The sequence below is a fragment of the Myiozetetes cayanensis genome, unplaced genomic scaffold (genome assembly GCF_022539395.1).
Source record: "Myiozetetes cayanensis isolate MyiCay16 unplaced genomic scaffold, myiCay2020 scf17, whole genome shotgun sequence".
NCBI classification, from domain to species: domain Eukaryota; kingdom Metazoa; phylum Chordata; class Aves; order Passeriformes; family Tyrannidae; genus Myiozetetes; species Myiozetetes cayanensis.
Window position 1 is genome coordinate 4293396 of NW_026087378.1, and position 26210 is coordinate 4319605.

The 26210-nt window shown below is 43.9% G+C and overlaps 1 protein-coding gene across 1 annotated transcript; it reads left to right on the plus strand.

Moving 5' to 3' along the window:
• Positions 1-107: 107 nt before the first annotated feature.
• LARS1 (leucyl-tRNA synthetase 1) lies at positions 108-26210 on the plus strand. Its single transcript, XM_050312019.1, has 32 exons — positions 108-151; positions 972-1090; positions 2837-2924; positions 3533-3613; positions 4057-4197; positions 5007-5168; positions 5806-5918; positions 6265-6328; positions 6843-6910; positions 7249-7474; positions 8558-8645; positions 8737-8813; positions 9425-9478; positions 10133-10273; positions 11045-11122; positions 11349-11434; positions 11525-11590; positions 11686-11768; positions 12396-12534; positions 14571-14783; positions 15683-15740; positions 16482-16545; positions 17170-17353; positions 17571-17661; positions 18490-18630; positions 19188-19328; positions 19403-19513; positions 20364-20474; positions 22461-22565; positions 24450-24545; positions 24921-25053; positions 25836-26210. The coding sequence occupies exons 1-32, from the start codon at positions 146-148 to the stop codon at positions 26039-26041; spliced, it is 3534 nt and encodes a 1177-aa protein (XP_050167976.1). The 5' UTR covers positions 108-145; the 3' UTR covers positions 26042-26210.

Sequence of the window (26210 nt, forward strand, 5' to 3'; positions counted from 1 at the left end):
TCCTTCCTCCTTCAGCTGCGGTCTGCTGTCTTCGCGCTACAAAAGGCCTGAGTTCCCCCCCCCCGTGCCGTGGTACGGTCTCGGTCTCCCCCCTCGGCCGTGCCGCTGTTGGTACGGCCCGCGCGGTCTCGTCAGGCGCGGCAACATGGCGGTGAGTGAGGAGTGAGGGATGGGTACTCGGCCGGGTCGCTCCTCGGGGCCGTGGCTGCCGGGCAGAGGCCTCGCACGGGCCCTTCTGGACCCTCTGCCCGGCGGTATCGCGGTCCCTTCGTGTAAAGGTCTTAGGAGCGTCTTAGTTTTGAGGGAAAAGAGCCAAATCCTCAAGCTTTATGAGTGCGGAATCTGCGGTGCGTGTGTCCCGTAACAGTTCCCATGTGTTTTGTGGTAAAAGAACAAGGTCCTTTAGTATTTGCCATGTGTTGCGTTATAAAAGAATAGGGAGAAAGGCTGTTAAAACCCGATTTAATTAAAATCACTTGGGATGCTTTACCTGAAGAACTCTTGTCGGTGAACTACAATTACAGACTCTCCTCCTGGCATGGGGAGTGCTGTTCCCACTTTAGGTGTAGCAAGAGAAAGAAACATCCAATGGGGTTTATGTTGATTCTGGAATAAAACAGAATTCCATTTTTTTTAACTGTGTAATTTATACACACTCCTGTCTCCCTGTTTTAGAGCACTCTGTGTTTGTTCATTGTTAGCAGGATGATCTCTGTGTGTGTTACTTGGCTGCTGCCCCTCCTTTGCCTTGGGGAAAGGTTGTCACCCCTTCCCTTACCGATGCAGGGCCCTGCTTTGGAAGGATGGGTCCCAGGGTGCAGGTTTGCACAGAGCCACCCCTGCTGCTCTGCCCTGGGGCAGTGCTGCAGTGCTCACAAACCCAGGGGAGTTAGGAGAGTTCTGTGATAACTCACAGCTCTGTCCTTGTGAACTTCTCCAGCCAGACCTCTCTTCCCCCTCTCATTGAGCAGGAGCGCAAAGGGACAGCGAAGGTGGATTTCCTGAAGAAGATTGAGAGAGAGATCCAGCAGAAGTGGGACCATGAGCGAGTGTTTGAGATCAATGCTGCGGACAGGAAGGACCAAAGGAGGTACCATTGTTTTATGCAGGTTTTGTCTTTCGCTGCTTGAAATGTCTTTTCATTTGAAGTCTGGGAGGGAAAGCGTGGCCCCTTTGGAGTGAGCAGTGCTCTTGGCTCAGCTGTGGGGACTCTCTCACACATTGTTGGCATTGCTGTAGCTGATGACGTGAAGCAGCTGAGTACGTGTGTGGCCAAGTTCCAGCAGGGACAAGAGAAGCCTTTTCATTCCTTGACAGTGTCAGTGCCCTCTGTGGTTTGAAAACCAGGTTCTCTTTGGTGACTTGTACACTTGGAGGAGGTTCCTCAGTGTGATGCCTGAGCCCTCACTGCTGGGAGGTTTCACTGTGATGAAGGGAGTGTCCTGTTCTGCTGTGCTGAGAGAACAGTGCTACACAAAATCATGGGTCCTGCTGTAGGCCAATCTCTTGTGCTTTGTGTAGAAGTGGAGGAACCACATGTGTGACCATTACTGTTCCTCAGATGAGGGGCTGTGATTTCTTTTCTTACATGAACTATTTTGCAGAGGTGCCCTATCACCTGGCTCATTCTGATCCTTCCTAGACCATTCTGCCTTCCACCTGTGCTGGGTTTGGTTACAGTTTTGCTTTGATAATGGCTTTCTGCTCCTGTGGTTAGACACTGCTGAGCTGCTGTGTGTTGGTGTAGAAGGTGCTTCTCTCCTGGGTTACATTTCCTCCCACCTGGCTGGTTCCACAATTGTTCTCAGCTGTCTGAAATTGGCTCCAAAGGAGTGGGCAGGAGTCACCTGGCTCTGCTCTGAGGAGGGGATGGAGCAGAGCTGCAGGGAGGAAGAGCCTTTCACAGGTGTAGAGAGTGTTCTGCAGGAAAGACCATTTAACTCTTGGTTTTATTTCTGCCCCAGAGCATCCCTGAGATACTTGTTTACTCTCTGGGAGCGTGCCGTGTGCTTGGGAGCACAGCTCCTTTGGGATCAGTGCGATCCATGCTCTTCACACTGTGGAGGGGCTGCCTGGGGGAACAGAATTAGTCCTCTGGGAAGGTCTGTGCCTGGAAAAGCAGTGACCTTGGCAGTATAAGGTTAATATTTGCTGTGCGGGGAAAGTCAGACTAAACCAAGATAATAACTGAGGTGCTGCAACAGGTGGTGGGTTCTTAAATGGTAATTTCTGCAAGCAAACAAATGACTTGGCCTTTATTCCTGCGTGTTTATGGATCAGTGGGAGCGTGTGAAAGGAAGAGACAAGGTGTGAATAGAGTGCCAAGGTAGAGGTAGAAGTTCAGTGTCCTGAAGATGTATTATGTTGTTGGAAGCTGGCTTCTCAAAGAAACTAAGACAATGTTTACATCTTTGAAATACACTGCAGCAATACATCCCTGTGAAAGGAGTGATTACTTACAATGTGCCATTAAAATCTGAACTCAGAGAGTGGGAGATTAAATAAATGACTTTAAGCCTCTGCAGTAATTAATTTACAGAAGCAGGATTAGAATTTATTATCTGTGGGAACATGTTATATCTATTTCAACATTTCTTTGTGATGTCAGTCTTTGTCAGTCCTTGGAGGGTTTTTTTTTGTGTTTAGGATTTTTTTTAAGATGATAAAGGCTGTTAGGATAGCAGCTCTGTAAAATCAAAGACTTATGTTACTGGCAGGAAAATGTTATTTTAAGTCACTGTGGGCTGATAACTGAACATTCCAGTCACCTGTTTTACTTGTGCATTGTCTGATGGTCACTTTAAAAGCTGATTGTTTTAATTCTTTGACTTCTCAGCAAAGGAAAGTACTTTGTTACCTTTCCTTACCCCTACATGAACGGCCGCCTGCACCTGGGACACGTTTTCTCCTTATCTAAATGTGAGGTAAATATTCTCATTTGCTGATACCTTTGAATACTGCCCCAAAACAAATGTTGATTTTGTAGCTCAGTTTTAAGCTAACAGAATGCCTTGTTAATTCTTTTATAGCTTCAGTAATGACTTACTATACTTTCCATTTTTCCCATGTTTTCAGTGGGAATATTGCTGGCTGAAGGGAAATGCCTTTTGTGGCTCTTTGAATTCAAGGAGATGGGGCTGCAGGTGTTTCCTCTGTTCATTCTTTCAAATGATTTTTTTTTTAGGAGGTGCTGCTAAACAGCTCAAATTTTATAAGAGATCTGACTGTCTCTTTTGTTTGTGCCTGCTGTGCGAGCAGGTTTTGGGCACTAGTGAGTGGGATTCCATGACATCCATCTCTTTGCTCCCATTCTTCTCTGGTCAGCCTGGAAGCTGGACAAGCTCATGCCTGTGCAGCCCAGGCAGTACCAAGCTCCAGTTTCACCTTCCTGTTATGAATTCCCTCCCCAGCTGGGTGCCTGCACTCACTGTGCAGGCTGTGTGTTAGAGAAGGAATCACACCTGGCTTTGAGAAGTGCTGGATCAGCCCCGTGCCATTCCTGTCTCAGCTGTTCCTTTTTCCCTGTCCATAGTTTGCAGTTGGATACCAGAGGCTGAAGGGGAAGAGCTGCCTGTTTCCCTTCGGGCTGCACTGCACAGGGATGCCCATCAAGGTGAGAGCTTTGCAGTTGCTGAGGGTCTTTTCTGGGGGATTTTATCCCTAAGGCTGCTTGGAGCCTTGCTTACTGTCCATCCCCAGCATCACCTTAGTTTATATAAAAATTCATCAGGACAGTGTGATTTGGAACCTGCATTTGCAGTAAAGATGTGTTGTGCTTGAACCATGTATCATCATTTCCTAGAAGAGAAAATGCTGTAAAACTAAATTTTACCTGATGTATGTTTTTCTTTGCAAGAAAATCCTCACAATAATCCTGTTCCTGCCCTGACAGGCGTTGTGGGAGTAGCAGGATCTCCTGGAAGTTAATACAAGGTCCAGAAAAAGTTTAAAGCATTGTAGCAAAATGCAAAGTGTTATCAGTAAAACCCAGTCCTGGGCTGTGATTGCAACCAGAGCCCAGAGAAGTGCTGACACACTCCCAATAACTCTGTTCAGGCTTGTGCAGATAAACTGAAAAGAGAAATGGAATTGTATGGCTGCCCACCAGAGTTTCCTGATGAGGAGGAGGAAGAGGAAGAAAATTCTAGTAAAAAAGAAGAAGAAATTATCATCAAAGACAAAGCAAAAGGCAAAAAGGTAAAGTTTAAACCAAGCCTCCCTGGACTGAGAGCTGTGCTCTCAAAGCTTCAGAGTGTGCATTGCAGTATTTTCCTCTTTTGGGCTCAAAGAAACTCATGATATAAATATTTTCATTGTTTTTTCCAAGGTAGATGGTGATCATCCAGAGTAATACTCTCATTTTTTCTCTCTCTTTTTTTTTTTTAAACCCTTCACAAAACATTCACAAACAGGTCGTAGCAAATAACCCTACTTTTTCAGAGGTAGGGGATGTGTATACCTACTGTTCTGATTATTCCTTTATAAATTGGTATCTAACCAATTCTGGCTGGATATGCTCTAATAAAATCATCTAAACCATTTTGGCTTACCAGGTATTTAAATGAGATTTAGGATTGTGGGAGTATCAAAAAGCAAGGCAATGAATCAAGTGTAGGAAAAGCTTAGAGATGTTCTTGTGTATGTTTTTGAGGTGTGCTGAAGAGCTTGTCCTGCTGTCAGTGTTGGGTTTCTCTACATGGCAGAAGGGAGTGACCTTTCCTGGTCCCACAGGCAGGGAGTTGCTGTTGGGGAGAGACAGGAGATACTCAAAGGACAATAGCAGGGAAAAGCACCATGAGCAAAGTGACAGCAGCAAAGGTTTTTGGTACAAGGGTGTAGTGGAGGGCTCTCCACCTTTCTGTGGTGCAAACACCCAAAGGTCTGAGCAGGAACGGGCCGTTCCTTGCCAGGTTGTCGTGGCACAACTGCTGCAGGTGTGTTGGACATCTGCATGGAATAACTTGTCTTCTAATAACTTGTCTTCCTGATTCCACCTCTCCTTTTAGAGCAAGGCTGCTGCCAAGACTGGCTCCTCCAAATACCAGTGGGGAATCATGAAGTCTTTGGGCCTGTCTGATGAAGAAGTGGTCAGTTTTTCTGAAGCTGAGCACTGGCTGGATTATTTCCCTCCCCTCGCTGTGCAGGATCTGAAGAGCATGGGATTGAAGGTGACTCTGGGAAATCCAAATCTCAGTTACATAGGCAACCATAACTGTACTGTTATTGTATTTGTGAATGTGATGCTTCTCAGAGGTTTTCTGCATAATATTACATTATTCTAGAAATGTTTCAGGTATTTATGGAATTATTTGTTCAACCTTTTCATGGTCTGGAATGATAATTAAATGCTTTCATATATAGAGCTTGTGCCCTGTGCAGTGGTCACAACTGGAAATTTGCCAAAAAAGGAATTATGACTTCTGGTTCCCATGTGAGATACCTGGTCTGCGGTCAGTATTGACAGTAGTTTTAAGAAGAATAATGATGTGATATTAAATAAAGGTGTTTGTCCTGCTGACAACAGATTTTTAAAAATGAAGACAGGTAGAGATGATGAAACAAGGCAGTGCTGAAATTCAGCTTGAGTGGTTGGTTAAAACTACTACAAAACCCCCCAAAATTCCCAGTCAGTGGAGGGGGCTCAAGCCTTTGACAGCTCTGAGAGACCAGGCACAAATGTGTTTAAGCATACAGCCTGTATGGCATTGTCTTTTTGAAGAGAAAGTTCTTTTTAGTTTTAAAATAATAACTTTGCTTTAATTTCTTGATTGTGTTTACTTACTGGAGCCTCTTGCCCATTTCCAGGTGGACTGGAGGCGTTCCTTCATTACTACAAATGTCAATCCCTATTACGATTCCTTTGTACGATGGCAATTCCTGACATTAAAGGAAAGAAATAAGATTAAGTTTGGCAAAAGGTAAGCTCCCCTTCAGGTCTGGATTTACTGGGAGTGTGGATAAGCTCAGCTTACCAAAGACAGAGCCCTGTGACATGTCTCTAGAGCATGTTTTCCACTCACACGAAACCAGAATCCTTTCATTGCTGGTGCTCTGCCTGACATGGTGAAGTGTAGTTGTTGTGCCAGCAAAGTTGTGAGATTGTGTTCCTGGTTTAGTTTTTCCATGGGGATCAACTGAAAGCAAAAAAGGGACCAATACTAAAAGCTCTTGCAAAAACTGAACTCTTTCCTGAAGAGCTTTATTTTTTCCTCTTGTCTACACATTATTGCACTCACTGCTACGTGAAAATATACCTTTTTCTAGATACACAATTTATTCTCCTAAGGATGGACAGCCTTGCATGGATCATGACAGGCAAACAGGAGAGGTAACATTTCTACTTGACATTTTCATGCATTGCTTATGATCTTAAATACTGAGTGGAAAATAAATTGTATCTTGGAGCGACAAGTAGTTTGTACGTGCAGAGTCACTGGGTCTCAGTTGTCAGGGCATGTGAAAATTGAGAGAACTCCTCTCTTGAGCAGATTTGTCTGGAACTATGGACTGTATTTTCCATTGTAACTTGTTTCTGTGATTCTTTGGCATTTTCTGCCAGCAGCATTACTCCCATCATATTAAAACAAACAAGCTGTTGTTAACTTAGATGTTGCAGAGACAATGTCTGACAAGTTTTTGGGTGTAGGAATACCATATAATCTCTCTGCAGTCTGCTTTTTCGTGAGCAGCCATCCACATGGATGGAAATAGGATTTACTTTGAGGAAAGCATCCATACCTTAAATAGTGTTTGGATTGGGTTCCTACAGAATAGAGTTTATTTTCTTTCCTGCTCGAGTCAATGTCACTTATTGATTGTTGCACTGTGTGTGTGAATTGTAGGGTGTTGGGCCTCAAGAGTACACGCTGATAAAAATGAAGGTGTTGGATCCTTACCCTGTGAAACTGAGGTAGGTCTTTACTTCTTAATGGCAGATAGGCTCTGTCTCCTGGCCAGAAGTGACCATTGAATGAAAGAGTCCGTTTTACCTAATGCAGAATTTAATTTCATCCAGTTATTTCCCTCACTTCAATGACCTGGTCTGTGTTTTGAAGCTGTCTCTATGTGGAACTCATATTGGAGATAAAGAAAAAAACAAACCAACAAACCAGAATTCAGAAAGAATTAATGACCCACTTCCTCCTTTAGGAAACATTACTTGTAAGTTGATATTGGCTTAAAAGCCTGTTCTGTGTGACTCAGAATGTTTCTTGTTTTGGTAACTTAGCAAATACTTTCCCCCGCCAGTGGCCTGAGAGGAAAAAACATCTTCCTGGTGGCTGCCACGCTCAGGCCGGAGACCATGTTTGGCCAGACCAACTGCTGGCTTCGCCCAGACATGAAGTACATTGGCTTTGAGACCAGGAACGGGGACATTTTCATCTGCACCCAGCGCGCTGCCCGGAACATGTCCTACCAGGGCTTCACCAAGGACAACGGGGTCGTGCCTGTGGTCAAGGAGCTGATGGGAGAGGTGAGCATCCTGCAGCGTGCTGGGCAGGCCTAGCTGGTCCTCTGAGGCATAAAGGTGATAGTGGAGGTCTAATTGTAAAGAAAATACAGGTGCTATTACAGAAATTTTGGAGTGTTTTGGCAAAAAAGTTTGGTAAAAAAAGCAAGCAGCAGGGAGCTTCCTTGGCAGCCGAGCCACAGCTGCTGCTGGGAGGGTAACCTGAGGACAAATGCATTCCTATTGCCTCCTTTTGCATGACTTGGTGAAGGGATGGTTTTAAGTAACATTTTTCTACTTGCTGGGAAGAGTGAATTGAAAGGGAGGGGGGGAAAAGGAATAGCTGGAAAGGGTTACGTGGAAAAGGCTTTTGTTGGTGCTGACATTTCTGGTACATCTTTGTGAATGAAGCTTTCTTAGCTGAGCAGTTGGATGTCAGTGGTTTTGAGACTTACTGTCCTTAACTTGTTTGCTTTGAGCAAGTGTAGTCAGCGGCATTTGTTCATCCTGATCCAAAACACCTTCAGCTGTTTGCATCCCTCAATCTCCATTCACTACAACTTGTCACTGTCTTTCTTGATCCTGCTTTGAAGAATGAAGTAGAAAATACTTCAGGTTCTTTTCCTTTGTTAGTAGACATGATGTGAATTCAATGAAATTAGTGAGGTAGAAGACAGCTGCCACATCTAGTCTGCCTCCTGTCAGTGCATGAAATACCTTGACAATATGCTTTTCCTTCTTGTTTTAATGTAGCTTTTGACACTGACTTCCCAAGTCACTCCTGCCTTGATGCTGATGTGCTTCAGATACTTGGAAACAAACTGTCCTACTGCTTCCTGTGTTTTCCAAACTCTGCAAGCCAGTAGTTCAGGTTTTTTTGTCGGTATTTGACTTTTCTACCCCTAAATAGCGTATATGCAATCTGAAATCATACCACCCGTTTTCATATATGCTTTCTCCTTGCCTAGCTGTATGTGTATAATCTATTTATTTGTTTGCAGTGTGTAAGGAATGCCAGAAAATGTGAAGAACACCAGCTAGGAGAGCTTGCTCAGCTAGGCTGAAACCCTGTGATTTACTGTAACGCTGTTCCTTTGTCCTGAGCAGGAGATTCTTGGTGCGGCACTTTCGGCACCGTTCACTTCCTACAAGGTTATCTATGCCCTGCCCATGCTCACCATCAAGGAGGATAAAGGTAACTCTGCAGCACAGCCTGTTGGATGGACAGTGAGTGTTGAGAACATGTGGACTAATCCTTTCATCTGTTTATCTTTTGCTTTGCCAAGGAACCGGAGTGGTGACGAGTGTTCCCTCTGACTCTCCGGATGACTTTGCAGCCCTGAGAGACTTGAAAAAAAAGCAGGTCAGTGTTAACTGAATTGTTACTGTTTCCATAGTGAAGAAGGTCAAAAGTTGATATCCAGTGGGTACAATGAAACTCCCTTTAAGTGGAATTTTTCCATCTCTAACTTGAAATCAAAGTAGTTAAAAATAAACGAAGCTTAAATCAGCTGGGATTGTTCAGATTTTTTTTCTTCAGACTTCATGTCTGAGTTTTGGGCAAGAATCATGTAACCTGTGCTGCATGTTAAGGTAGAGAAGAGTAACAGTGAGACAGAAATGAATTCCTGTTGTGGAAATGACTCCCAGAGATGAGATTAAGATCCTGTCTGAATTTCAAATGAGACTCAAAGTAGCTGCTGCTAATATAACTGCAAGAGTACATCAGTGTCTGAACAGCTATCCCTGACTATTAAATTTTTGTCCATTCATTTTCAAGGTAGAGCAATATTAGTTTGTCCCCTCTTAAAAATATAGACAGTTACAGCAAAGAATCACCTGGAGATGAGATGGGGATTGAACTCAAGTGTGAGAAATGGTGAGAAGGCAGGGAAGTGGCTTTGTTTGCTGTATAATAAATAGAATATTTTTCTTCTACCTGTATTGCTTTTTTTTTTCCTTCCAATTTTCAAGGCTTTGAGGTTGAAGTATGGCATCAGAGATGAAATGGTCCTGCCTTTCGAGCCGGTAAGTGCACCCAGATGCGTCCATCTGCAGCACACAGGACCTTGTACTCACTGATGAGAAATGAACCAGGAGATGTGCCTGCCTCTTCCACAATTTCTGTTTGAAGTTCTCCTCAGCTGAAAGAGCTGAAAAGCTTAGAGTAAATTTTTCTTGTTTTCCTGTAGTTATAATATTTGATTTGTTAAGGGTTGCAACCAAGGCTTATTATTCTATGCTTCGCTTCAGAGAGAAAATTTTTGGGGGAATTATTGTTTTGGAAAATGGAATATAACCTGCTGGTTGATTGAAAAAAAAAAACCAACACCTTTGAGCCTTAATGGTGGGATTATGAGTGTATCTGTTCTATGCAAAGAGCTGAAGTCCCTCACTGTTAGTGCAGCCTCAGGGCTGAGTCAGTTTTCATTAGAAAAAGCAATCCCAAAAAGCCATCCCAGTGTGTTGCAGTACCCTTGGTTCAACAAACCAGCTCCAGTGCTGGGACAGCTTGGTACTGGTGCCATGTCAGGAGATAAAACTGGGCAGCTCAGGAGCCACCCTGGGGACTGCCAGGAACTTTTGGTTGAGTGGAACTGCACCAATACTTCGTAAGCCCTGTGTAACTTGGTTTGTGTTAGATGCTGCAGCGGGGTTTGACAGCCCTTTGTTAATTCCCAGGTGCCCATCATTGAAATCCCGGGCTATGGCAGCCTCTGTGCTCCCTTTGTCTGCGATGAGCTCAAAATCCAGAGCCAGAACGACAGAGAGAAGCTTGCAGAGGCCAAGGAGAGAGTGTACCTGAAAGGATTCTATGAGGGAGTAAGTAATAAAAGATTGTGGTTTCTTGCTGAGTTTGATTAGGGAAAAAAAAGGTGGGTAAAGAATAAAAAGAAAAGATTGCAAGAAAGAGGAACACTGCTGCTTTTCCCCAGAGAACTTTTCATTTAGACTCCTCCTGCAGCCAGGTTCTGCAGTTGGACGAGTGATGCAGAACTGGAGAAAGAGAATGGAGGAATGTATGAGTGCAAACTGAGATTTATAACCTGATTTCCTAGCAAGTGGTCACCTTGGGGGAGCTGATCCATTTTGTTACAAGTATTGATTGGGAAACTGATACAAAAAGAACAAGGTGTTGCTGTGGGTGGTGGGGTTCTTTTGTGTTGTGTTTTTTTTGTGTGTGTTGTGGGTTTTTTTTGTTTGTTTGTTTGGTTTGGTTTTTTTGTGGGTTGGTGTTTTTTTGTTTCTTTTTTTTTTTGGTTAGTTTTTGTTCTGTGTGTGTGTTTTTGAGCATTTTGGTTTTGCTTTTTCCTCCTGTCATTACTTGTGCAGTAGATCTCTGTGTATTCCTCATCTGGCAACAGTTTTTATTTCTGACTTTTTGTGCTTCTTCACCTGTATGGATGCTGATGTGTGTACAAACTCTTTTTGGGTAAATATGGCTACACTTAATGGAAAAACACACACACATTCTTGTTTTTTGCATGTCGAAGATTGTGGTACTTGCAACTTCCTTCTGTTGATCTAAAGAGTTATAGCAACTATTTCTTGTTAAATTTTTAAAAATCATCTCCTGTGACCCGTCTTTTACAGGTGATGTTGGTGGATGAATTCAAAGGACAAAAAGTTCAAGATGTCAAGAAATGCATTCAGAAGCTGATGGTGGATAAGGTATGTGACAGTGTGCACACAGCTGCTGCTGAATTGTCCATTTTCACAGTGGTTGGAAAACCCCCAGTGTGGGTCTGCAGTCCTCAGGTGCTTTGGGTCTCTGCAGAGCACAGAGCAATGCTGAGAGAGGGACTTGGTGTTCTTGGGCTTTTTAGTAAGTTGTCAGGACTTTCAAGACTTTGCTAAATACTTAAATCTTAGCATTCACTGCCCTTTCAACTCTTAGGATGAAGCCATGATTTATATGGAACCTGAGAAACAAGTTATGTCGAGATCTGGTGATGAGTGTGTCGTGGCTCTTTGTGACCAGTGGTAAGTGAAGTAAAGCTGTAGTTATAAAGTGACTCCAACTGTATCCTATTTCTGGGTTGCTTTATTACAGTGAATCTTTCCTGACTGTAGGTACTTAGATTATGGTGAAGTGAACTGGAAGAAACAGGCCTCAGAGTGCTTGAGCCATCTGGAGACGTGAGTTATGGACGTGGCTGTAACAGAGAGTGACTGTTTGCAGCTGCTGGTGGGGTCTGAGAGGGCTGAGAGCAGTAAGAGCTTCTTTCTTACAGGTTCTGTGAAGAGACTAGGAGAAATTTTGAAGCTACTTTAAGTTGGCTACAAGAGCATGCATGCTCCAGGACATATGGCTTAGGTAGGCAAAACACTCCTTTCTCACTCAGTGCTTCATGAGGATGGTAGTCCTTGTTTCATTTGGAAGGTTCAAGTGCTGTCTAGCATCCCCAGTGGTATAGGGAAGTGTGGAACAGCATTATCCAACTTGCATCTTGGACCAGTATCCCAGAGAAGGCATGCTTTGTTGGAAATGCTTGTGGCCAGGGCTGAGTTTATTTTTGCATTACTACAGGGAGTCTGCAGCATCTTGGTAGCTTTTTATCTAGGCCATTGATTTGGAAGGGACCTCAGGAGAGGGAACTAATACCATTTCTTGGGTGTGGGCCTTAAATTCTGACTAGCCTTCATCTTGTGTAGCCTGACATGGAACAGCTGCTGGAAGTGCACTATAACCCACAGCCAGCATTTGTGAGCTGAGCTCTGCCAGGAAAATGATTCAAAACCAGCGTTCGCTCTTGAGTAAAATTTTCAAATGCATAGTTCAATTTTTAAACCCATTATTTTTAAAAGCATGAGTGCTAATGTATACATGTGTGTGTTTATATGTTCCCCTGAAAGTCATAAGCTGCTTATGTGTGCTTAAGAGTGGTGCCTGTTGGTCGGGGTGGTGCTGCCTGTACCTGAGAGCTGCCTTCCCCCTGTCCAGGGACCCGCTTGCCTTGGGATGAGCAGTGGCTGATAGAGTCTCTCTCCGACTCCACCATCTACATGGCCTATTACACAGTGGCTCACCTGCTGCAGGGAGGGAACCTGAGGGGCCAAGGAGAATCTCCTCTGGGCATCAGGTAAGGAGAGTGAACCACTAGGTTCTCTTTTTTAATTGAGTGTGCTTATCTCCTGAATTGCTCTGCACAAAGTCTTGCCAAGGAGGCTGAATCTTTGCTTTTGTGTTTAAAAAGCATTGCTGTTTAAGTTTAACCTGCTGTGAGCTAAGTTTACAGCAGGTCTGCAGAGGGGAAATAAGGAAAGAAAGGAGTGTGGTGAGCAGTGTGAGGGGGGAAAAATGCCTCTGAAAGCAGAACTGTGTGCAAAGTAAATCACCCTTTTCAGTACTTGTTTGAGTTGCCTTGAAATGGTCCTTGCCGTGTGTTTGAGTGAGTGGTTTCAGTGGCTGCTGAGGTGGCTCTGCTTACTGAGACTGCTTTGCACCATGACAAATTGTAGGCTGCAGTGTACAGAGGGAGCAGGATTTAGCACTTAGTTTGTGTCACTGTATTAAATGTGGGTAACTCTTAGAAGCTTAGAACCACCTTTTCTCCACAACTTGTATGTGGAAGCCTTCAGAGCAAGAGGGAGGAAGGCATTTTTACTAAAAGACCTCTGAAGGCTGCTCTGTGACCTTTTGTTTGGAATGGTTGTGAACTTCAGTGATAGGGATCAGAGAGATGAGATAGTGCAGCTCAGTCTGGAATTGAAAAAATCACTTCCTGTTGTGTCTTGAGGGTTCTGCTCTAATTCTGTGTGGTTTATGAACTGCTTTCTGGAGTAGCTTAGACATTGGAATGAAACTTTCCTTACTCAATTCCATAACTAATCTGAACGCCATTTCCAAAGTGAAGATTCTGATTCTTACAGACAGAAATAGGTCTGAGAGACTGGGCAAGGCTGTTGTTGTGGCTCAAACTTCTCTAATTACAGAGAGGCTACCCATGAGCTAGTCATGTCTGGAAACAGGCTTTGAAGTGAGCATCCTGAGCCCTGAATTACAGATTTGATGTAATTAGGAATGGACAATTAGAGTGCACTCCTATGTGAGGAGATAACATCTTACAGCTTTGACAAATGCTTTTTACTGGGACTTGCTGCGTGGGGTAAAGGAAAAGGGGTTTTATGGCCCATCATGTCAGTCACCTTCACCTATTATAGCAAATTTGGCACCAAACACAAGCTCAGTCACAGCACAGGAATTTAAAGCCTAAAACAAGAACTACCAGAACCAAACCAGTAAATCAGTGCCTGTAAGATTTATTCTAGGCTGGTGGTGTGGACCATCATCAGAGGTGTTTGTTTCATGTGTACTGGAGGTACGTGGTGTCCAGAATTTTCCTCTCTGCATAGCACAGGCCAAAGCCCCTTAGCAAGCTTCAGTTTGAACATATTTAATTTGGAAAGCTTGCAGGCAGTATCTGTTACAGCAGATAGGTTCTGAGGAGCCAGGAGTAAAAGTTTCTCTGTGGAAATAAGGATATGTGTTAATGCAGCCGAGTGGCTGCAGAGCTGTGGGTCTAAGTTGCATCTCATCAGTGTTCTCATTCAAAATTGTGGATCGTGCCTCTAGTAATTGGCAAGATTTGCCTTGTAGTAAATGTTAAATGTTCATTCCATTCAAAGTGGGAATGTTTTCTTTGTAGGAGGTGACCTTGAATTGTACAGTTCTCTCTTGGCCTCCTGCTCTTTGACTTCCATGGAAACCAGAAGGAATAGTTCTATGATACGTGCTAGTGATGGGCTCTCAGTGGTCAGTTAAGGTAGTGCTGAGGGGGTGACAGCTGGAAAAGAAATGATGGTGTTTCCGGGACAATGAAGATTATGCTTTATTTATTAATCACTTTTTCTTTATGGGAGGCTTCATGCTTTCTTGTGAAATCTCAAAAGGCAGTTTAAGCAGGGCATGGCTTGAGCAGTTCTGAGTTTTCTTCTGTTGTTGGATTTACTCATTTGATTTCAGGCAAAGGACCTGGGCACTCTCTGTCTTAGTTTGCTGATCACATGGAGTGTGTTGTGAGAATGGATCAACAGGTTTAAGCTGCCTTGTAAAAAATGCTGTGGAGCGTGAAAGGAGTTTTTACTGACATCTTGGTGTGGGACTGATTCTATGCAGGGCACATCAAATGAGCAAAGAAGTTTGGGATTACATCTTCTTCAAGGCAGCTCCATTTCCTAAAACTGAGATTCCAAAAGAAAAGCTGGATAAGCTGAAGGAGGAGTTTGAATTCTGGTATCCTGTGGATCTCAGAGTTTCTGGCAAAGATCTTGTTCCAAATCACCTGTCGTACTACCTCTACAATCATGTGGCCATGTGGTCAGAGCAAAGGTAAGTTGGGATGTGATGCGGGTGTGCAGGAGGCAAAGCTGGAGAGTTTGTAGTTCCACTACATTTGCTAATGGCCTTTGGACTGTACAACACTCAGAATTGGGTTGAAAATGTATTCTTTCATATTGCAGCTTTGACACAGTTGTCTGTAGTAGAAGTTACTGAAATGGGAGAGGTTTTACCATCATTTCCCCTGTTTTTTCTGCAATATCTACCCCTGTGGATTTCCCAGCATTAATTGTATTCCTGCATTGGAATTTGCATGACTTGGACGTCTTCTTAATTCCTTCTCAAGGATGGTTAAAACAGACTGTGTGTATGTGTGTGTGAGTGTACATATATATGTATTCCTATATAGATGTGTGCATTCCCATTGACTGTGCTAGGCTGAGAATCTTTGCCCATCACGTGGTGCTTTTAGGATGAAGATACTGTTTGCATTCCCTTGAACCTGTGTTTAAGGGTTGTATAAAACTATATATAGGAAAAGTGGGTTTCTGATGTAGTACTGTAAAGATGATTGTGGGAAATTTGATATCTGCTTCCTCTGTGGGTAGAGATACGTGGACCCAGTGCTGTCATGTACTCTTGGGCAGTGCCAGTCACTTGCCCTTAAATTAAATGTATCTGAATAGAGGGAGGTGAGATAAATGGACTAGAATCGCAGGTGCACTGCTTCCTGCTTTGCCTTTCAGCGATGGTAATTCCTAGCCCTTATATTGCAGTTCTTTTCATCTTCAAAGACACTCTTTAGTATTTTTAAGACAGCCTTTAGGTATCTTTTTGAAGATTCCACTTAAGGCGTTCATCCCAAACTGGAACATAAAATGTTTGTTCTTTTCTTAAAAAGAGAAAGCGTGTTTACTTGGCCAAATGCTTTGTATCTTGTCTTCAAACAGAGAAAAATGGCCAGTAGCTGTGAGAGCCAATGGACATCTGCTCCTCAATTCTGAAAAGGTACAGTGAGGCTTCATGTATGACATGGCTTTTGTGTTGTCAAAATAGGCATTTGCCAGCCAGACTGGAAAATTCTTCTTGAAATTTAAGAGGGGGAAATACTTAAATTTTTTCATTGGTGCTCTCCAGTTTTTCATTCATCAAAGACCTTCCTTTCCTCTGATTCTATGGAGCACTTCTCTTAAGTCAGCTCTTGTGTAGCCTTGCCAGTTTAGTAAATGTTAGTTCAGTGCATGTCTGTTAAGTTTTAGGGTAATATAGAATGCTGAATAATTTATTTATTTTATTAAGGTTCAGCTTTGTAAAGCATTGAAATTGGTGCAGTAGGAGGAAAGAGTTTGTGCCAGTAACTTGCTAATGTGTGCGAGTTCTGACACTGAGTTGAATTAAAAGTGGGTAAACCCAGGAATTAGGCCTTGGAGACTGTCTGATATGAGATAAAAAGACAAACCAAGAAACCAAGCAGAATCCTTCTTGACAAATCAAGGCAGGGTGAGCTGAAAATGCCAATTTTGAAGTAGTATTTAAGTTTAATTTAGGGAATTTCTGGGATTACAGTTTGGTGCTGAGTGCTTACACAGTTCAGTCTGCTTTTGCTGTCAGACCTTGTTCAGACCTACGAAGTGCTTCTTGCTGTGATTCATGAGAAAATGGTTTACCCAAACCCTTGTTGGGTCTGTCTTGCTTATCCACCAACACAGGGAATGTGTGAGAAAACAAACACTCTTCTTTTTCTTTCAGATGTCTAAATCGACAGGCAACTTCCTCACCCTCAGTCAAGCTGTTGACAAGTTTTCTGCAGATGGTGAGTGTGTTCTGACCTGCATCTGATTGTCAATTATGCCAAAATGACTAAAATGACTGTTTTGCTCTAAGGAGTTTATTGGAATGTGTTTATTGGAGTATTGAATGACAATAAATCTGCCACTTACCACCTGTTCTTGTTGAAAGGCTGCACTCTGTTTGGAAGATTGGGATGTATGTTAGCAAAACACCTGGTTCAGCCAGGAGCTGCTCCTGGGGTTGAGCCCTCCAGGGAGGGCCTGTTTCATCCTTCTGCATTCACCTAAGAGATCAGAACACAAGACACACACTGTTGGTGAGCACGGTGTTTGTGCACTGTATCCATGAGTGCTCACGTTCCTTCTTCCACACTCCTGCATTTTGACTGTATTTGTATTTGAGAGCAGTACATTTGACTGTGCTGCTCTCCTGGTCCCTTCCCAAGGAGGGCAGTGTGCCTCTCCCAGGTGAAACTGCCTCCTTCGAGGCATCTCTGGCTGGCCAGGCAGTTTGTGACTTTGCTTTGCATTTATTATCTCTGACTGAAGGGAGCTGTCACAGGTGCAGGAGGCACAGGGCTCCAGGGATATCTGCCAGCTAAGGGCATCCATCATCCATCCACGGTAGCTGATCCCATTTCCTTCAGGCATGCGTTTGGCCTTGGCTGATGCTGGAGACACTGTGGAAGATGCCAACTTCGTGGAAGCCATGGCAGATGCTGGTATTCTTCGTCTGTACACGTGGGTGGAGTGGGTGAAGGAAATGATCGCTAACAGGGACAGCCTGAGGAGCGGCCCTGCCAACACCTTCAATGACAGAGTGTTTGCCAGGTATGGTATAAAGGTTAACAGTACAGTTTGGACCACTTTTTTTCCTTGCAAGGAGCAATCCTGTAGTTATTTTTTTATTTTCAAATTAATGAATTCCATAAGACAGAGCACATTCCAGAACAGGTGATGGGGTTGGGCTGCACTGGTGACAGTGACACTGCCATTATGTGGGGCAGACTATGCAGTAGTGATGTTGTCACTTCCCTTCCCTCCCCAGTGAGATGAATGCAGGCATAATGAAGACAGAACAAAATTATGAGAAGATGATGTTTAAGGAAGCTCTGAAAACTGGCTTCTTTGAGTTTCAGGTAGGAGGGCTCCTCTGAGGTGCAAGAAACTGACACGTGGTATTTGTTACTTTGTGGATTTCTTTTGATCCTGTTGTCTCTGATCCTTAATTATACAGCTGAATTGGAATCAGAATTGTGCCAAGAAATGAGTGGAATAAATCTGAAACTGTAGAGGTGTGCTTGTGTCAGTTTACAAATATCCAGAAGACGACAAATGTGATCTTGCAAATAGTCCTGATATTCTAATATGAGCAAAAAGCTTGCTCAAAAAAAGGACACTATTAAAAAGTGTTGCTTTTCTTTAACTCCTTTTTAATAAGGAACTCTTCATAAGAAATCCAGATAATTCATCAACAAAATTGTTTGGAAGCAGAGTACTTTTTGATATCCTCCATAAACCATGTCTCCAGAGTGTCTGCAGAGCCGTGCCGCTCCGCTTAATGAATTACAGGCACTCCTTCATGTGGCTGCTTTGAGATACTCAGGAGTAGGATTGAATAGGCTGAATTATGTGTAATGATAGATCATATTCATTGCCTTTTTCTTAGTCCTTATTAGTATCTGTATGCAAGCTATTTGGGATGACAGCACCTGATACACAGCTGTGGATGTTTTTGTCTTTTATGTTTGTGCCAATAAACACTTTTTTAAAGTACCACATTAATGCAAAAATCCGATGGCCAACTGGCAGATTCACGCTCCGGTGCGTCAGGAAAATACAGTTCTTAGAACTCAGTAGTGGATTATTACAAGCTGCTCACATTGTGAAGGCGTGTTAGAGCCCAGAAGTGTGTGAGTGTTTCTCCCTGGCAGTGGAGGGCTCATGGCTGTTTTGGTGTGTTTCAGGCAGCGAAGGACAAGTACCGGGAGCTGGCGATCGAAGGGATGCACAGGGAGCTGGTGTTCCAGTTCATCGAGGTGCAGACTCTGCTGCTGGCTCCCATCTGCCCCCACCTGTGTGAACACATCTGGTCCCTGCTGGGGAAGGTACTGGTGCTTCAGTTCTGTCATTGATTCAGATCTAAGCTCTTGCTGGATTTCAGTAACGCTCATGTCAGGTGTTACTCATGTGCAAGTAGAAGAAACGTGTCAGAATCCAAAGGGCCAGAATGGCTTCTTGTCCCAGGGACAGTGACTGCAGGGAGCCTGTCTGTTGCTATGATGATACATGCAACTTTAATACCAGTCCCTTTGGTTGTCTGCTCACAAGGAGGTGATCTCAAAATAAGCCAAACAATGCAATATTCTTACACTTGTGCATGAAACTTAGTTTTGTTTGTTTTAAGCGCCTTGTGTTTGTAGATGGAGTTCTGTAGCCACATGGCAGTTGTGATTGCATAGTTGTGATTGTGTAGTCCTGAACACATGTGCAAAGAAGTGCTTGTTGGCTGTGTGCTCACTCCTTTACGACCTAGTTACAGGTGGGCCCTCGCTGAGGTCCGAACTGCTTAAACTCCACTTTCCAATCGAGCTATAATGGTTGGAAAACCCACCAGATAATGTGTGTTCACCCCAGTGCATGTCCCTTCTTCCTCTCTCCAAAGCCTGACTCCATCATGAGAGCCTCCTGGCCGGTAGCAGGGCCTGTGGATGAGGTGTTGATTCGCTCCTCTCAGTACCTGATGGAAGCAGCTCACGACCTCCGGCTCCGCCTCAAGAGCTACATGGCACCTGTGAAAGGAAAGGTGAAGGCTGTCTAAGTGTGTGTGCTCTGTAATGCCTAAGGACTCCTTCCTAACTTTTTTTTTTGTTTCCTCAGAAAAGCACTAAAGAACCTGCCCAGAAGCCTTCTCACTGTACCATCTATGTGGCGAAGAACTACCCTCCCTGGCAGCACACCACCCTGTCCGTCCTGCGCAAGCACTTCCAGGTGCTGCTCCCTTCTTGTTCCCTTGAGCTGCTTCCCTGGTTTTTTGGGGCCCTTTTTTTATCTGTAAAAAATTTATAAGCTGTTACCAAGTGAATTCAATAGGTTAATTTTCTCTATGGTTTTACAACTGTACAGTAAGTTTTGGCGCTTAATGAAAATGTCCCAAGGACTGTCATCGATTTGACTGTCAGATTTTATTAGTTTTGACAATCTGAGCAAAAACTTACCCATGCTCTGTTATTTCTTTCATTTGTAAGTGGTTAGCTTTGAAAATATTCTTTTTCCCAAGTATATTTCTGTGGGAACATTGTCGACTGACAGACTAATGCTGCCTTACTCTGTAAGTGGACTTAGCAGCATTGTTCTGATCCTTGAATAGGTGTGTACCACTCAGCAGTGTTGCAAGAAATAGGTTGAAATGGAATAAATCAGTCATAAGAAGAAATAATCCTTTCTGAAAGCAGAAGGATCTGTGCTTCTGACATGTGGAAACTGCTCAGAGTGGCTTTTAGGATCCTTATGAACCATCCTGGGCTTGGACACGCCTGGGTTGTAGCTGATAGATCAGGGAGTCCTGACTATTCCAGCTTGTGGTATTGAGATAAACCAATATTCCTCATGTGGAGTTCTGGGGATATTCACCTTTGGGCATTGTATAGGCTCTTTTTCTGTATTAGTGTTGAATGCTGTTTGGGCTGATGCTTCAAAGGGATGAGTAAATTATCTGCGGAATCAATGATGCTGACAAACCTTGCTGGTATTTATAGGAAAGCAGGGAGGGTATATGATGTTAAAGGGCAAGTTTTTTAATAATACCTGTTCTCTTCAATGGTTGTTCATCCATGTTTAGGTCAGTGGAGGTCAACTTCCAGATAATAAAGTAATTGCCAGTGAGCTGAATACCTTACCAGAGCTGAAGAAGTATATGAAGAAGGTGATGCCTTTTGTTGCCATGGTGAAGGTGAGTGTCAGAGGGACAGTTCTGGTACAGGAAAAGCTTTGGTCAATGAAGTGTCTCCCTCCTGCCCTTTGCTTATTTGACATCTTCCTGTGTTTGTTTATAAACATCTTTATCATCTCTGGAAGAAATACATAATAAAAATGTCTCCACAAATTAGCCCAAGTGAGCTCAGGGTCTGGTTGAGGCCTGGTGCTTGCAGGTGCTTCAATCACACCTGGATTCCTCTGCATTTTAAATGTATCATATTTGACTTCTCCAGTTTTTCATGGTGAAATAAGAATCAAGTGTTGCTCTGGAGACATAAAAAATTTGGAGTTAAAACCAAGGCCAGAGTTAATTGATTGCAGTGCTTTAATGGGAGATAAAAAGGGACTGTTCTGAGCCTTGAATGGAATTATGGATTTTGTGTACAGTTCTTATGTTTATCACTTAATATTCTGGTATTCCATTATTTTCCCTGAGTCATGGAAGCCTACGAAAATCTTGACTTCCATTTTTTTAAAGGAACTTTTTTCTTCTTGCTTTTGCAGATAAAAATTCAATGCAGCAACTAGGGCCAAGAAGAATTCACAAAATTTTACAAAAGGGGGCCTTGCAGAGTGGGATTTAAAACTTCTTTGACTTCTCATGATCTGTAGAAGTTGAGAGGGATTAGTAATAGAAAAAATAAGTGTAAAAAAAATTACATTTTCTCCTTAAGATCTAGCTTGATTTTTGAAATGCACATGATAATGCCTTCTATTTAAAAGCTTTGTCATGTGTTCTAAATGGAGGTGCTCTTTGCCCTCTCTCTGGGGTTACTCTGATTATCCCTTTTCATGGGAGCTTGGAAGCCTTCAGAGGAGTGGAGAGCACTGGGCAGCTCTGGAGCTTCCCATCTAAGTTTGTAAGAGCTGTAGGGATGTGTCAGATCCACTGAGCCAGCTGGGAAAGATCAGACAAGCTCTCAGTTCTGTGAGTTAGGGCTGAAACATTCCTGGTTTTTGGTGTTAGTCTGGCAGCAGTGAGTGATCCTGGGGCTCACAGGGGCTGCTGTGCTGAGGTCTACCCAAAATCCATCCTTTCACTTTCAAAGAGAATAAGCAATTTCACATAGAGACATGGAACCATCTGACCTCAGACTCCCCAGATCAGAGTGTTTTTGTCTGAAACCAATTATTCAGCACTTCCACAGTACAAGGAGCACTTCTGCTTGTGCTTCCCACTCATCAGAGGAGGGCTGAAATGTAGGAGAACCTCTGTGATTTACAAAAGGAAGCAGTTCCGTGTTAAAAGGGAATTTTTCACATTAAACTGATGAGGAAACCAGGAAACCACAACCATGCTGAGGCTGACAAAGCAGAGCTTCAAAGGAGACAGCTGGCTCAGCATGTGAGAGCCAGGCAGGGGCAGATTAAACTCTGAAGAGGAAGTTCTGTTTTAGTTAAAAAAAAAAATTCGCGTGGTTTTTATATTGCCTTTAATGCTCTGTCTCTTGTGACTGTTGCTGCTGGCTTTCTGGACTAATTAAGTTACTTTTATGTTAACATACAAAGTGGTTGTTATTTCCCTGCAGAGAACTTGTTGTACGGCTGCTGTGAGCACGTCCAGGTGTTGTGGGCTCGTCCTTTATTTTAAACTGGGTCATAAGCCTGAGTTTCCTGCTGTGAAATGCCACTGAAATGCTGACTGATTTTGTGAATTCTCAACCTGCACATTAAGTAGGGATTATAAATAACTGTGAATGTCAAACACCTTTTCAATTCTATATTAAAAACGTGTTCTAATTGCTCTTACTCCTCCCATCAGTGTCACCAACTCCCTGCAGAAGAAACCCTGTTACAAGAAAATTATTGCTCCGACGTTAGTGTTGTGCCAGCAGAGAGCTCTCGGATTTACAAGCTTGTTCTTTTCATGACTAATGTGGATAGTTTGCCATTTTGAAGCACCATTTTGCTTGCAGCATTTAGAGCTTTTTAATACCCTTTTTTCCCCCCCCCTTGACAGGAAAACCTGGAGAAGAATGGTTCGCGTGTTCTTGATCTGGAACTGGAGTTTGACGAGCGTGCAGTGCTCATGGAGAACATTGTCTATTTGACAAATTCCCTGGAGGTTGGTACGGACTTGGCACCCACTACTCAGCATTCATTGGGATAGCTGGAGGACCAGCCTTCCCTAAGGCTCTAAGCCTCTTTAGGTTAACTTCTGGTTGTATACATTGCTCAAGTAACAGTTTTTTAGCAACTATTTCCATTTGTCAAATGAAGGTGTATAAATTTGTTCAGTCTAGACGTGAGACACAGGGGTAGGTGTGTGCTACCCAAATATGGTCCCAGAAAACAGGGCTTTTTTTTTACGGCAATACTGGATGTATCTGTGAGAGTAAAGTGAGACTTCTGAGGAGACATTTTTCTCTGAGCCAGCCTGTATCTTACATGTTTCCAGCTGAGGAATTGAGAAGGAGTTGGTTCAAGGCATTACTAGCAAGAATGATGAGAGTCTTTGGGCTCCTGCCTTGGCACATTGACTGCAGCAGGCTCTGGTAAGGGCTTTTCACTCTGTGCTCTGTAAAAGGGATCCAGTCTGGTAGCAATTGTGCTGCTTCATATGAGGATCAGAATTTAGTTTAATAGGAAACAGCAGTGAGGGGACAACTCAGGCAGGTGGTGTTTAAGAAAAAACCAACAAACAAAACCCCACTAAAGCAATCAAAAACCAACCCCAAAAGCCCAAACCAAAAACAACTGTTTGAAGAATTAGAAATACATATCACAGAATATGCCAAGTTGGAAGGGACCCTCAAGGATCATCGAGGCCAACTCCTGGCCCTACACCTATTCCCACACACCATGTGCCTGAGAGTCTCATCCAAATGCTAATTGAACTCTGTCAGGCTTGGTGCTGTGACCGCTTCCCTGGGGAGCCTATTCCAACATCCAACCACTCTGGGTGAAGAACCTCTTTCATATATTGCAGAGCTTGATGTAACCTGTACAGTGTGAAACAAGTGTGACTTTATTGGGCTTGTCCCATGTCAGAACAAAGTCAAGAGTGAGCAACAACTTTTACTTTAAACTGTCTGTTAATCAGCAAAACCACTGACCTGAGGGAGCGAGCACTGGGTCAGCACAGCTGTTAAACGAGATCTTTCATGTGGGACAAATTGAGCAGGAGTTGTCAGGACTCACCCCATGTGATGACCCCCAGTCGTGCCCTCAGCTCTGCTGCAGGGAACTGGGGGTCACTGGGAGGTTTTCAGGGTTCATGGGAGCTTGGTGTGGCTGTGCTGTCCCTGCCAATGAGCCACACTGGGTGCTGACCTACATTGGAGGGAGTCACCTGTGTAGGACAGGACTGGGCAAGTCAGGAGGTCACCCCTCAGCTCCACTGAGTCTAAATTGGGCTGTGCCAGTGCTGTGCCCCCCTCACCCTCCCCCAGTTCACAAAGGCTTTGGGGACAGGTGGCTCTTAAGCAGAGGACCATGAGGGAGGCTGGGGGAGCCTGGAGAGTGTGACCTGAAGGCAGTGGGCTTCTGGAGACTGGCTGAGGGGGAGATTTCAGAGCAAGCTGGTGCTGCTTAGAGAGTTAAGGGTGACCAAGCCAACCTCTGTTGGGATTGTGGGCTGCCAGTCAGACAAGGGACAATGACCAGGAGTTGGGTGCAGCTTATGAGGGTGGGGGAACATTGTGGGGACAGCAGTGTATCCTCAGAACAGGCCACCCAGAGAGGCTGGGGAGTCTCTGGGGATCCCTGCCCTCAGAACCTCACTAGTGGGGTCTTTGTGCACCTCACATAGGGAGCAGGTGACACTCCAGTCCCTTCCAAACTAGATTTTATGGTTTTAAGTGTGCTGCTGTTTCCTTAAGTCAGTGCAGGTTTACTTTCCACTTTCACACACGAACAGGTGTTTGATGGGGCTGTAACTTCTGCTGTTCTTTCCAAAGCCATTAAACTCCTGCTTATTCCCTCCTCTCCCATCTTTTTTGTTTTACAGCTGGATCATATTGAAGTGAAGTTTGCTTCTGAAGCAGAAGATAAAATCAAAGAAGACTGCTGTCCTGGAAAACCATTTTCTGTATTCAGAACTGAGGTAAAATCAGAAATTCAGATAGTGGAAGTCTTAAAAACACAATTTGAAACTTTAAAAAAAAACCCAAATCAAAAGTAAATATGCCATTTAAGAACTTCCATCAGACAGGATCATTCATCATGTATGAATATTTCTAGCTCTTTTAAGAGTAAAAATGTCATTGATTTCCCTAAATATGTCCTAAACCCTTGTTATACTGCTGGGCTGTATTTTAGATTTGGGCAGTGCTGCCGCCCTGCACTGCCAGGCCAGTTCTGAAGGGATATTATCCCCAGAAGATTTGTGGACAGCAGATGTTTATGTTTTAAGTTTCATGTTTGTCCTAAGGGATCACAAGCACAGGTTCTCCTTTAAGGTCTGTGTTGTCTCTCTCAGCCTGGTGTGTCTGTGTTCCTGGTGAACCCTCAGCCCTCCAATGGCCACTTCTCCACAAAAATGGACATCAGGCAAGGGGACAACAGAGAGACCGTGATCAGGCGCCTGATGAAGATGGACAGAGGAATCAAAGGTAACCACCAGCACAGGTGTCCAGCTGTCCCACCTGGTGAGGCTACCATCTCCAGGAGGGAAGTGGAAGTGAGAGCTGCTGAAGGTTGTGCTGCTGCAGTAGGTGCAGTAGGAACAGAGCTGTGTTTTGGTGAAGGATGCAGGGACTGAGAACCAAACCAATCTGAAGCACTGGGAGCTGGGTATAAAGGGAAATCTGGACCTCATCCTTAAACTTGTGACAGCAGAGGAGTTTTTCCTGAAAACCAGGGAGATGAAACAGGGACTCCCTCTGTCTCTTCCCAGAAGGTGTCAGTGTGCTGTTGGGCACAGGGCTGGAAGGCTGTACTTGCAGGAAGGCTTGGCTGAAGGATCACACACAGGCTTCCTATGGATTTTTCTTGGACTGCTTTAGCAGTCTTTTATTAGTGAATATTTTAATAGGGAATTGTATTGAATACAATTCTGACCTTCCTCTTCCTCCCAGTCTCTGCAGCTCATTCCTCAGAAAATGAGAAACAACAGTTTGGTTACTCAGAGCTGTCCCGAGCCAGATAAGGCAAATTCAGCGCTTGTTGTGTGGTACTGGGAGCTGGTATTTGTGTGGGGTTTCCCCATTTCTGCTGGTAATTTGCTGTGTAACCACTGAGGGACATAACTGTGTTGGTGTAAACCTTAACATGACTGTTATTCCCAGTAGAATGTATTTCCTTGGAGCAGGTGTGGAAATCGCAAGGGGTAAGCATTGCTCTGGCTCACTCGTGTGCAGCTCCCATGGCCTGACCAGCCCCTCTCTCTGTGCAGACCTCTCCAAAGTGAAGCTGATGAGGTTTGATGATCCCGTGCTTGGGCCCCGCCGTGTTCCAGTCCTTGGCAAAGAGGAAGCAGGGAAAACTCCTATCCTGGAACAAGCCATCTTCCACATCGACCTGGCCCAGAGGCACGTCCGCGTCACTGAGAACGGCCTGACGAGGGACATTGGGGACACAATTGTTTACCTGGTTTACTGAACTGGCACGTACCTGGCAGTGAGAAGGCTCATGGAGGGACTTTGAAGCATCTGTAATAAACAAGGAATTTGTTCTATTAAAGAAAAGCCCACCCCAACCAACCTGAGTTCACGTGTGAGTTCCCACCATTCTTTTAAACAGGGGTTTAATAAAATTATTTTCCTCTGAA

Excerpts from the sequence above, each read along its gene's own strand:
- LARS1 (XM_050312019.1), top strand. Across the intron at positions 5,919-6,264 it reads AAGATTAAGTTTGGCAAAAG|ATACACAATTTATTCTCCTA; the intron begins GTAAGCTCCCCT and ends ACCTTTTTCTAG. Across the intron at positions 7,475-8,557 it reads TCAAGGAGCTGATGGGAGAG|GAGATTCTTGGTGCGGCACT; the intron begins GTGAGCATCCTG and ends TGTCCTGAGCAG.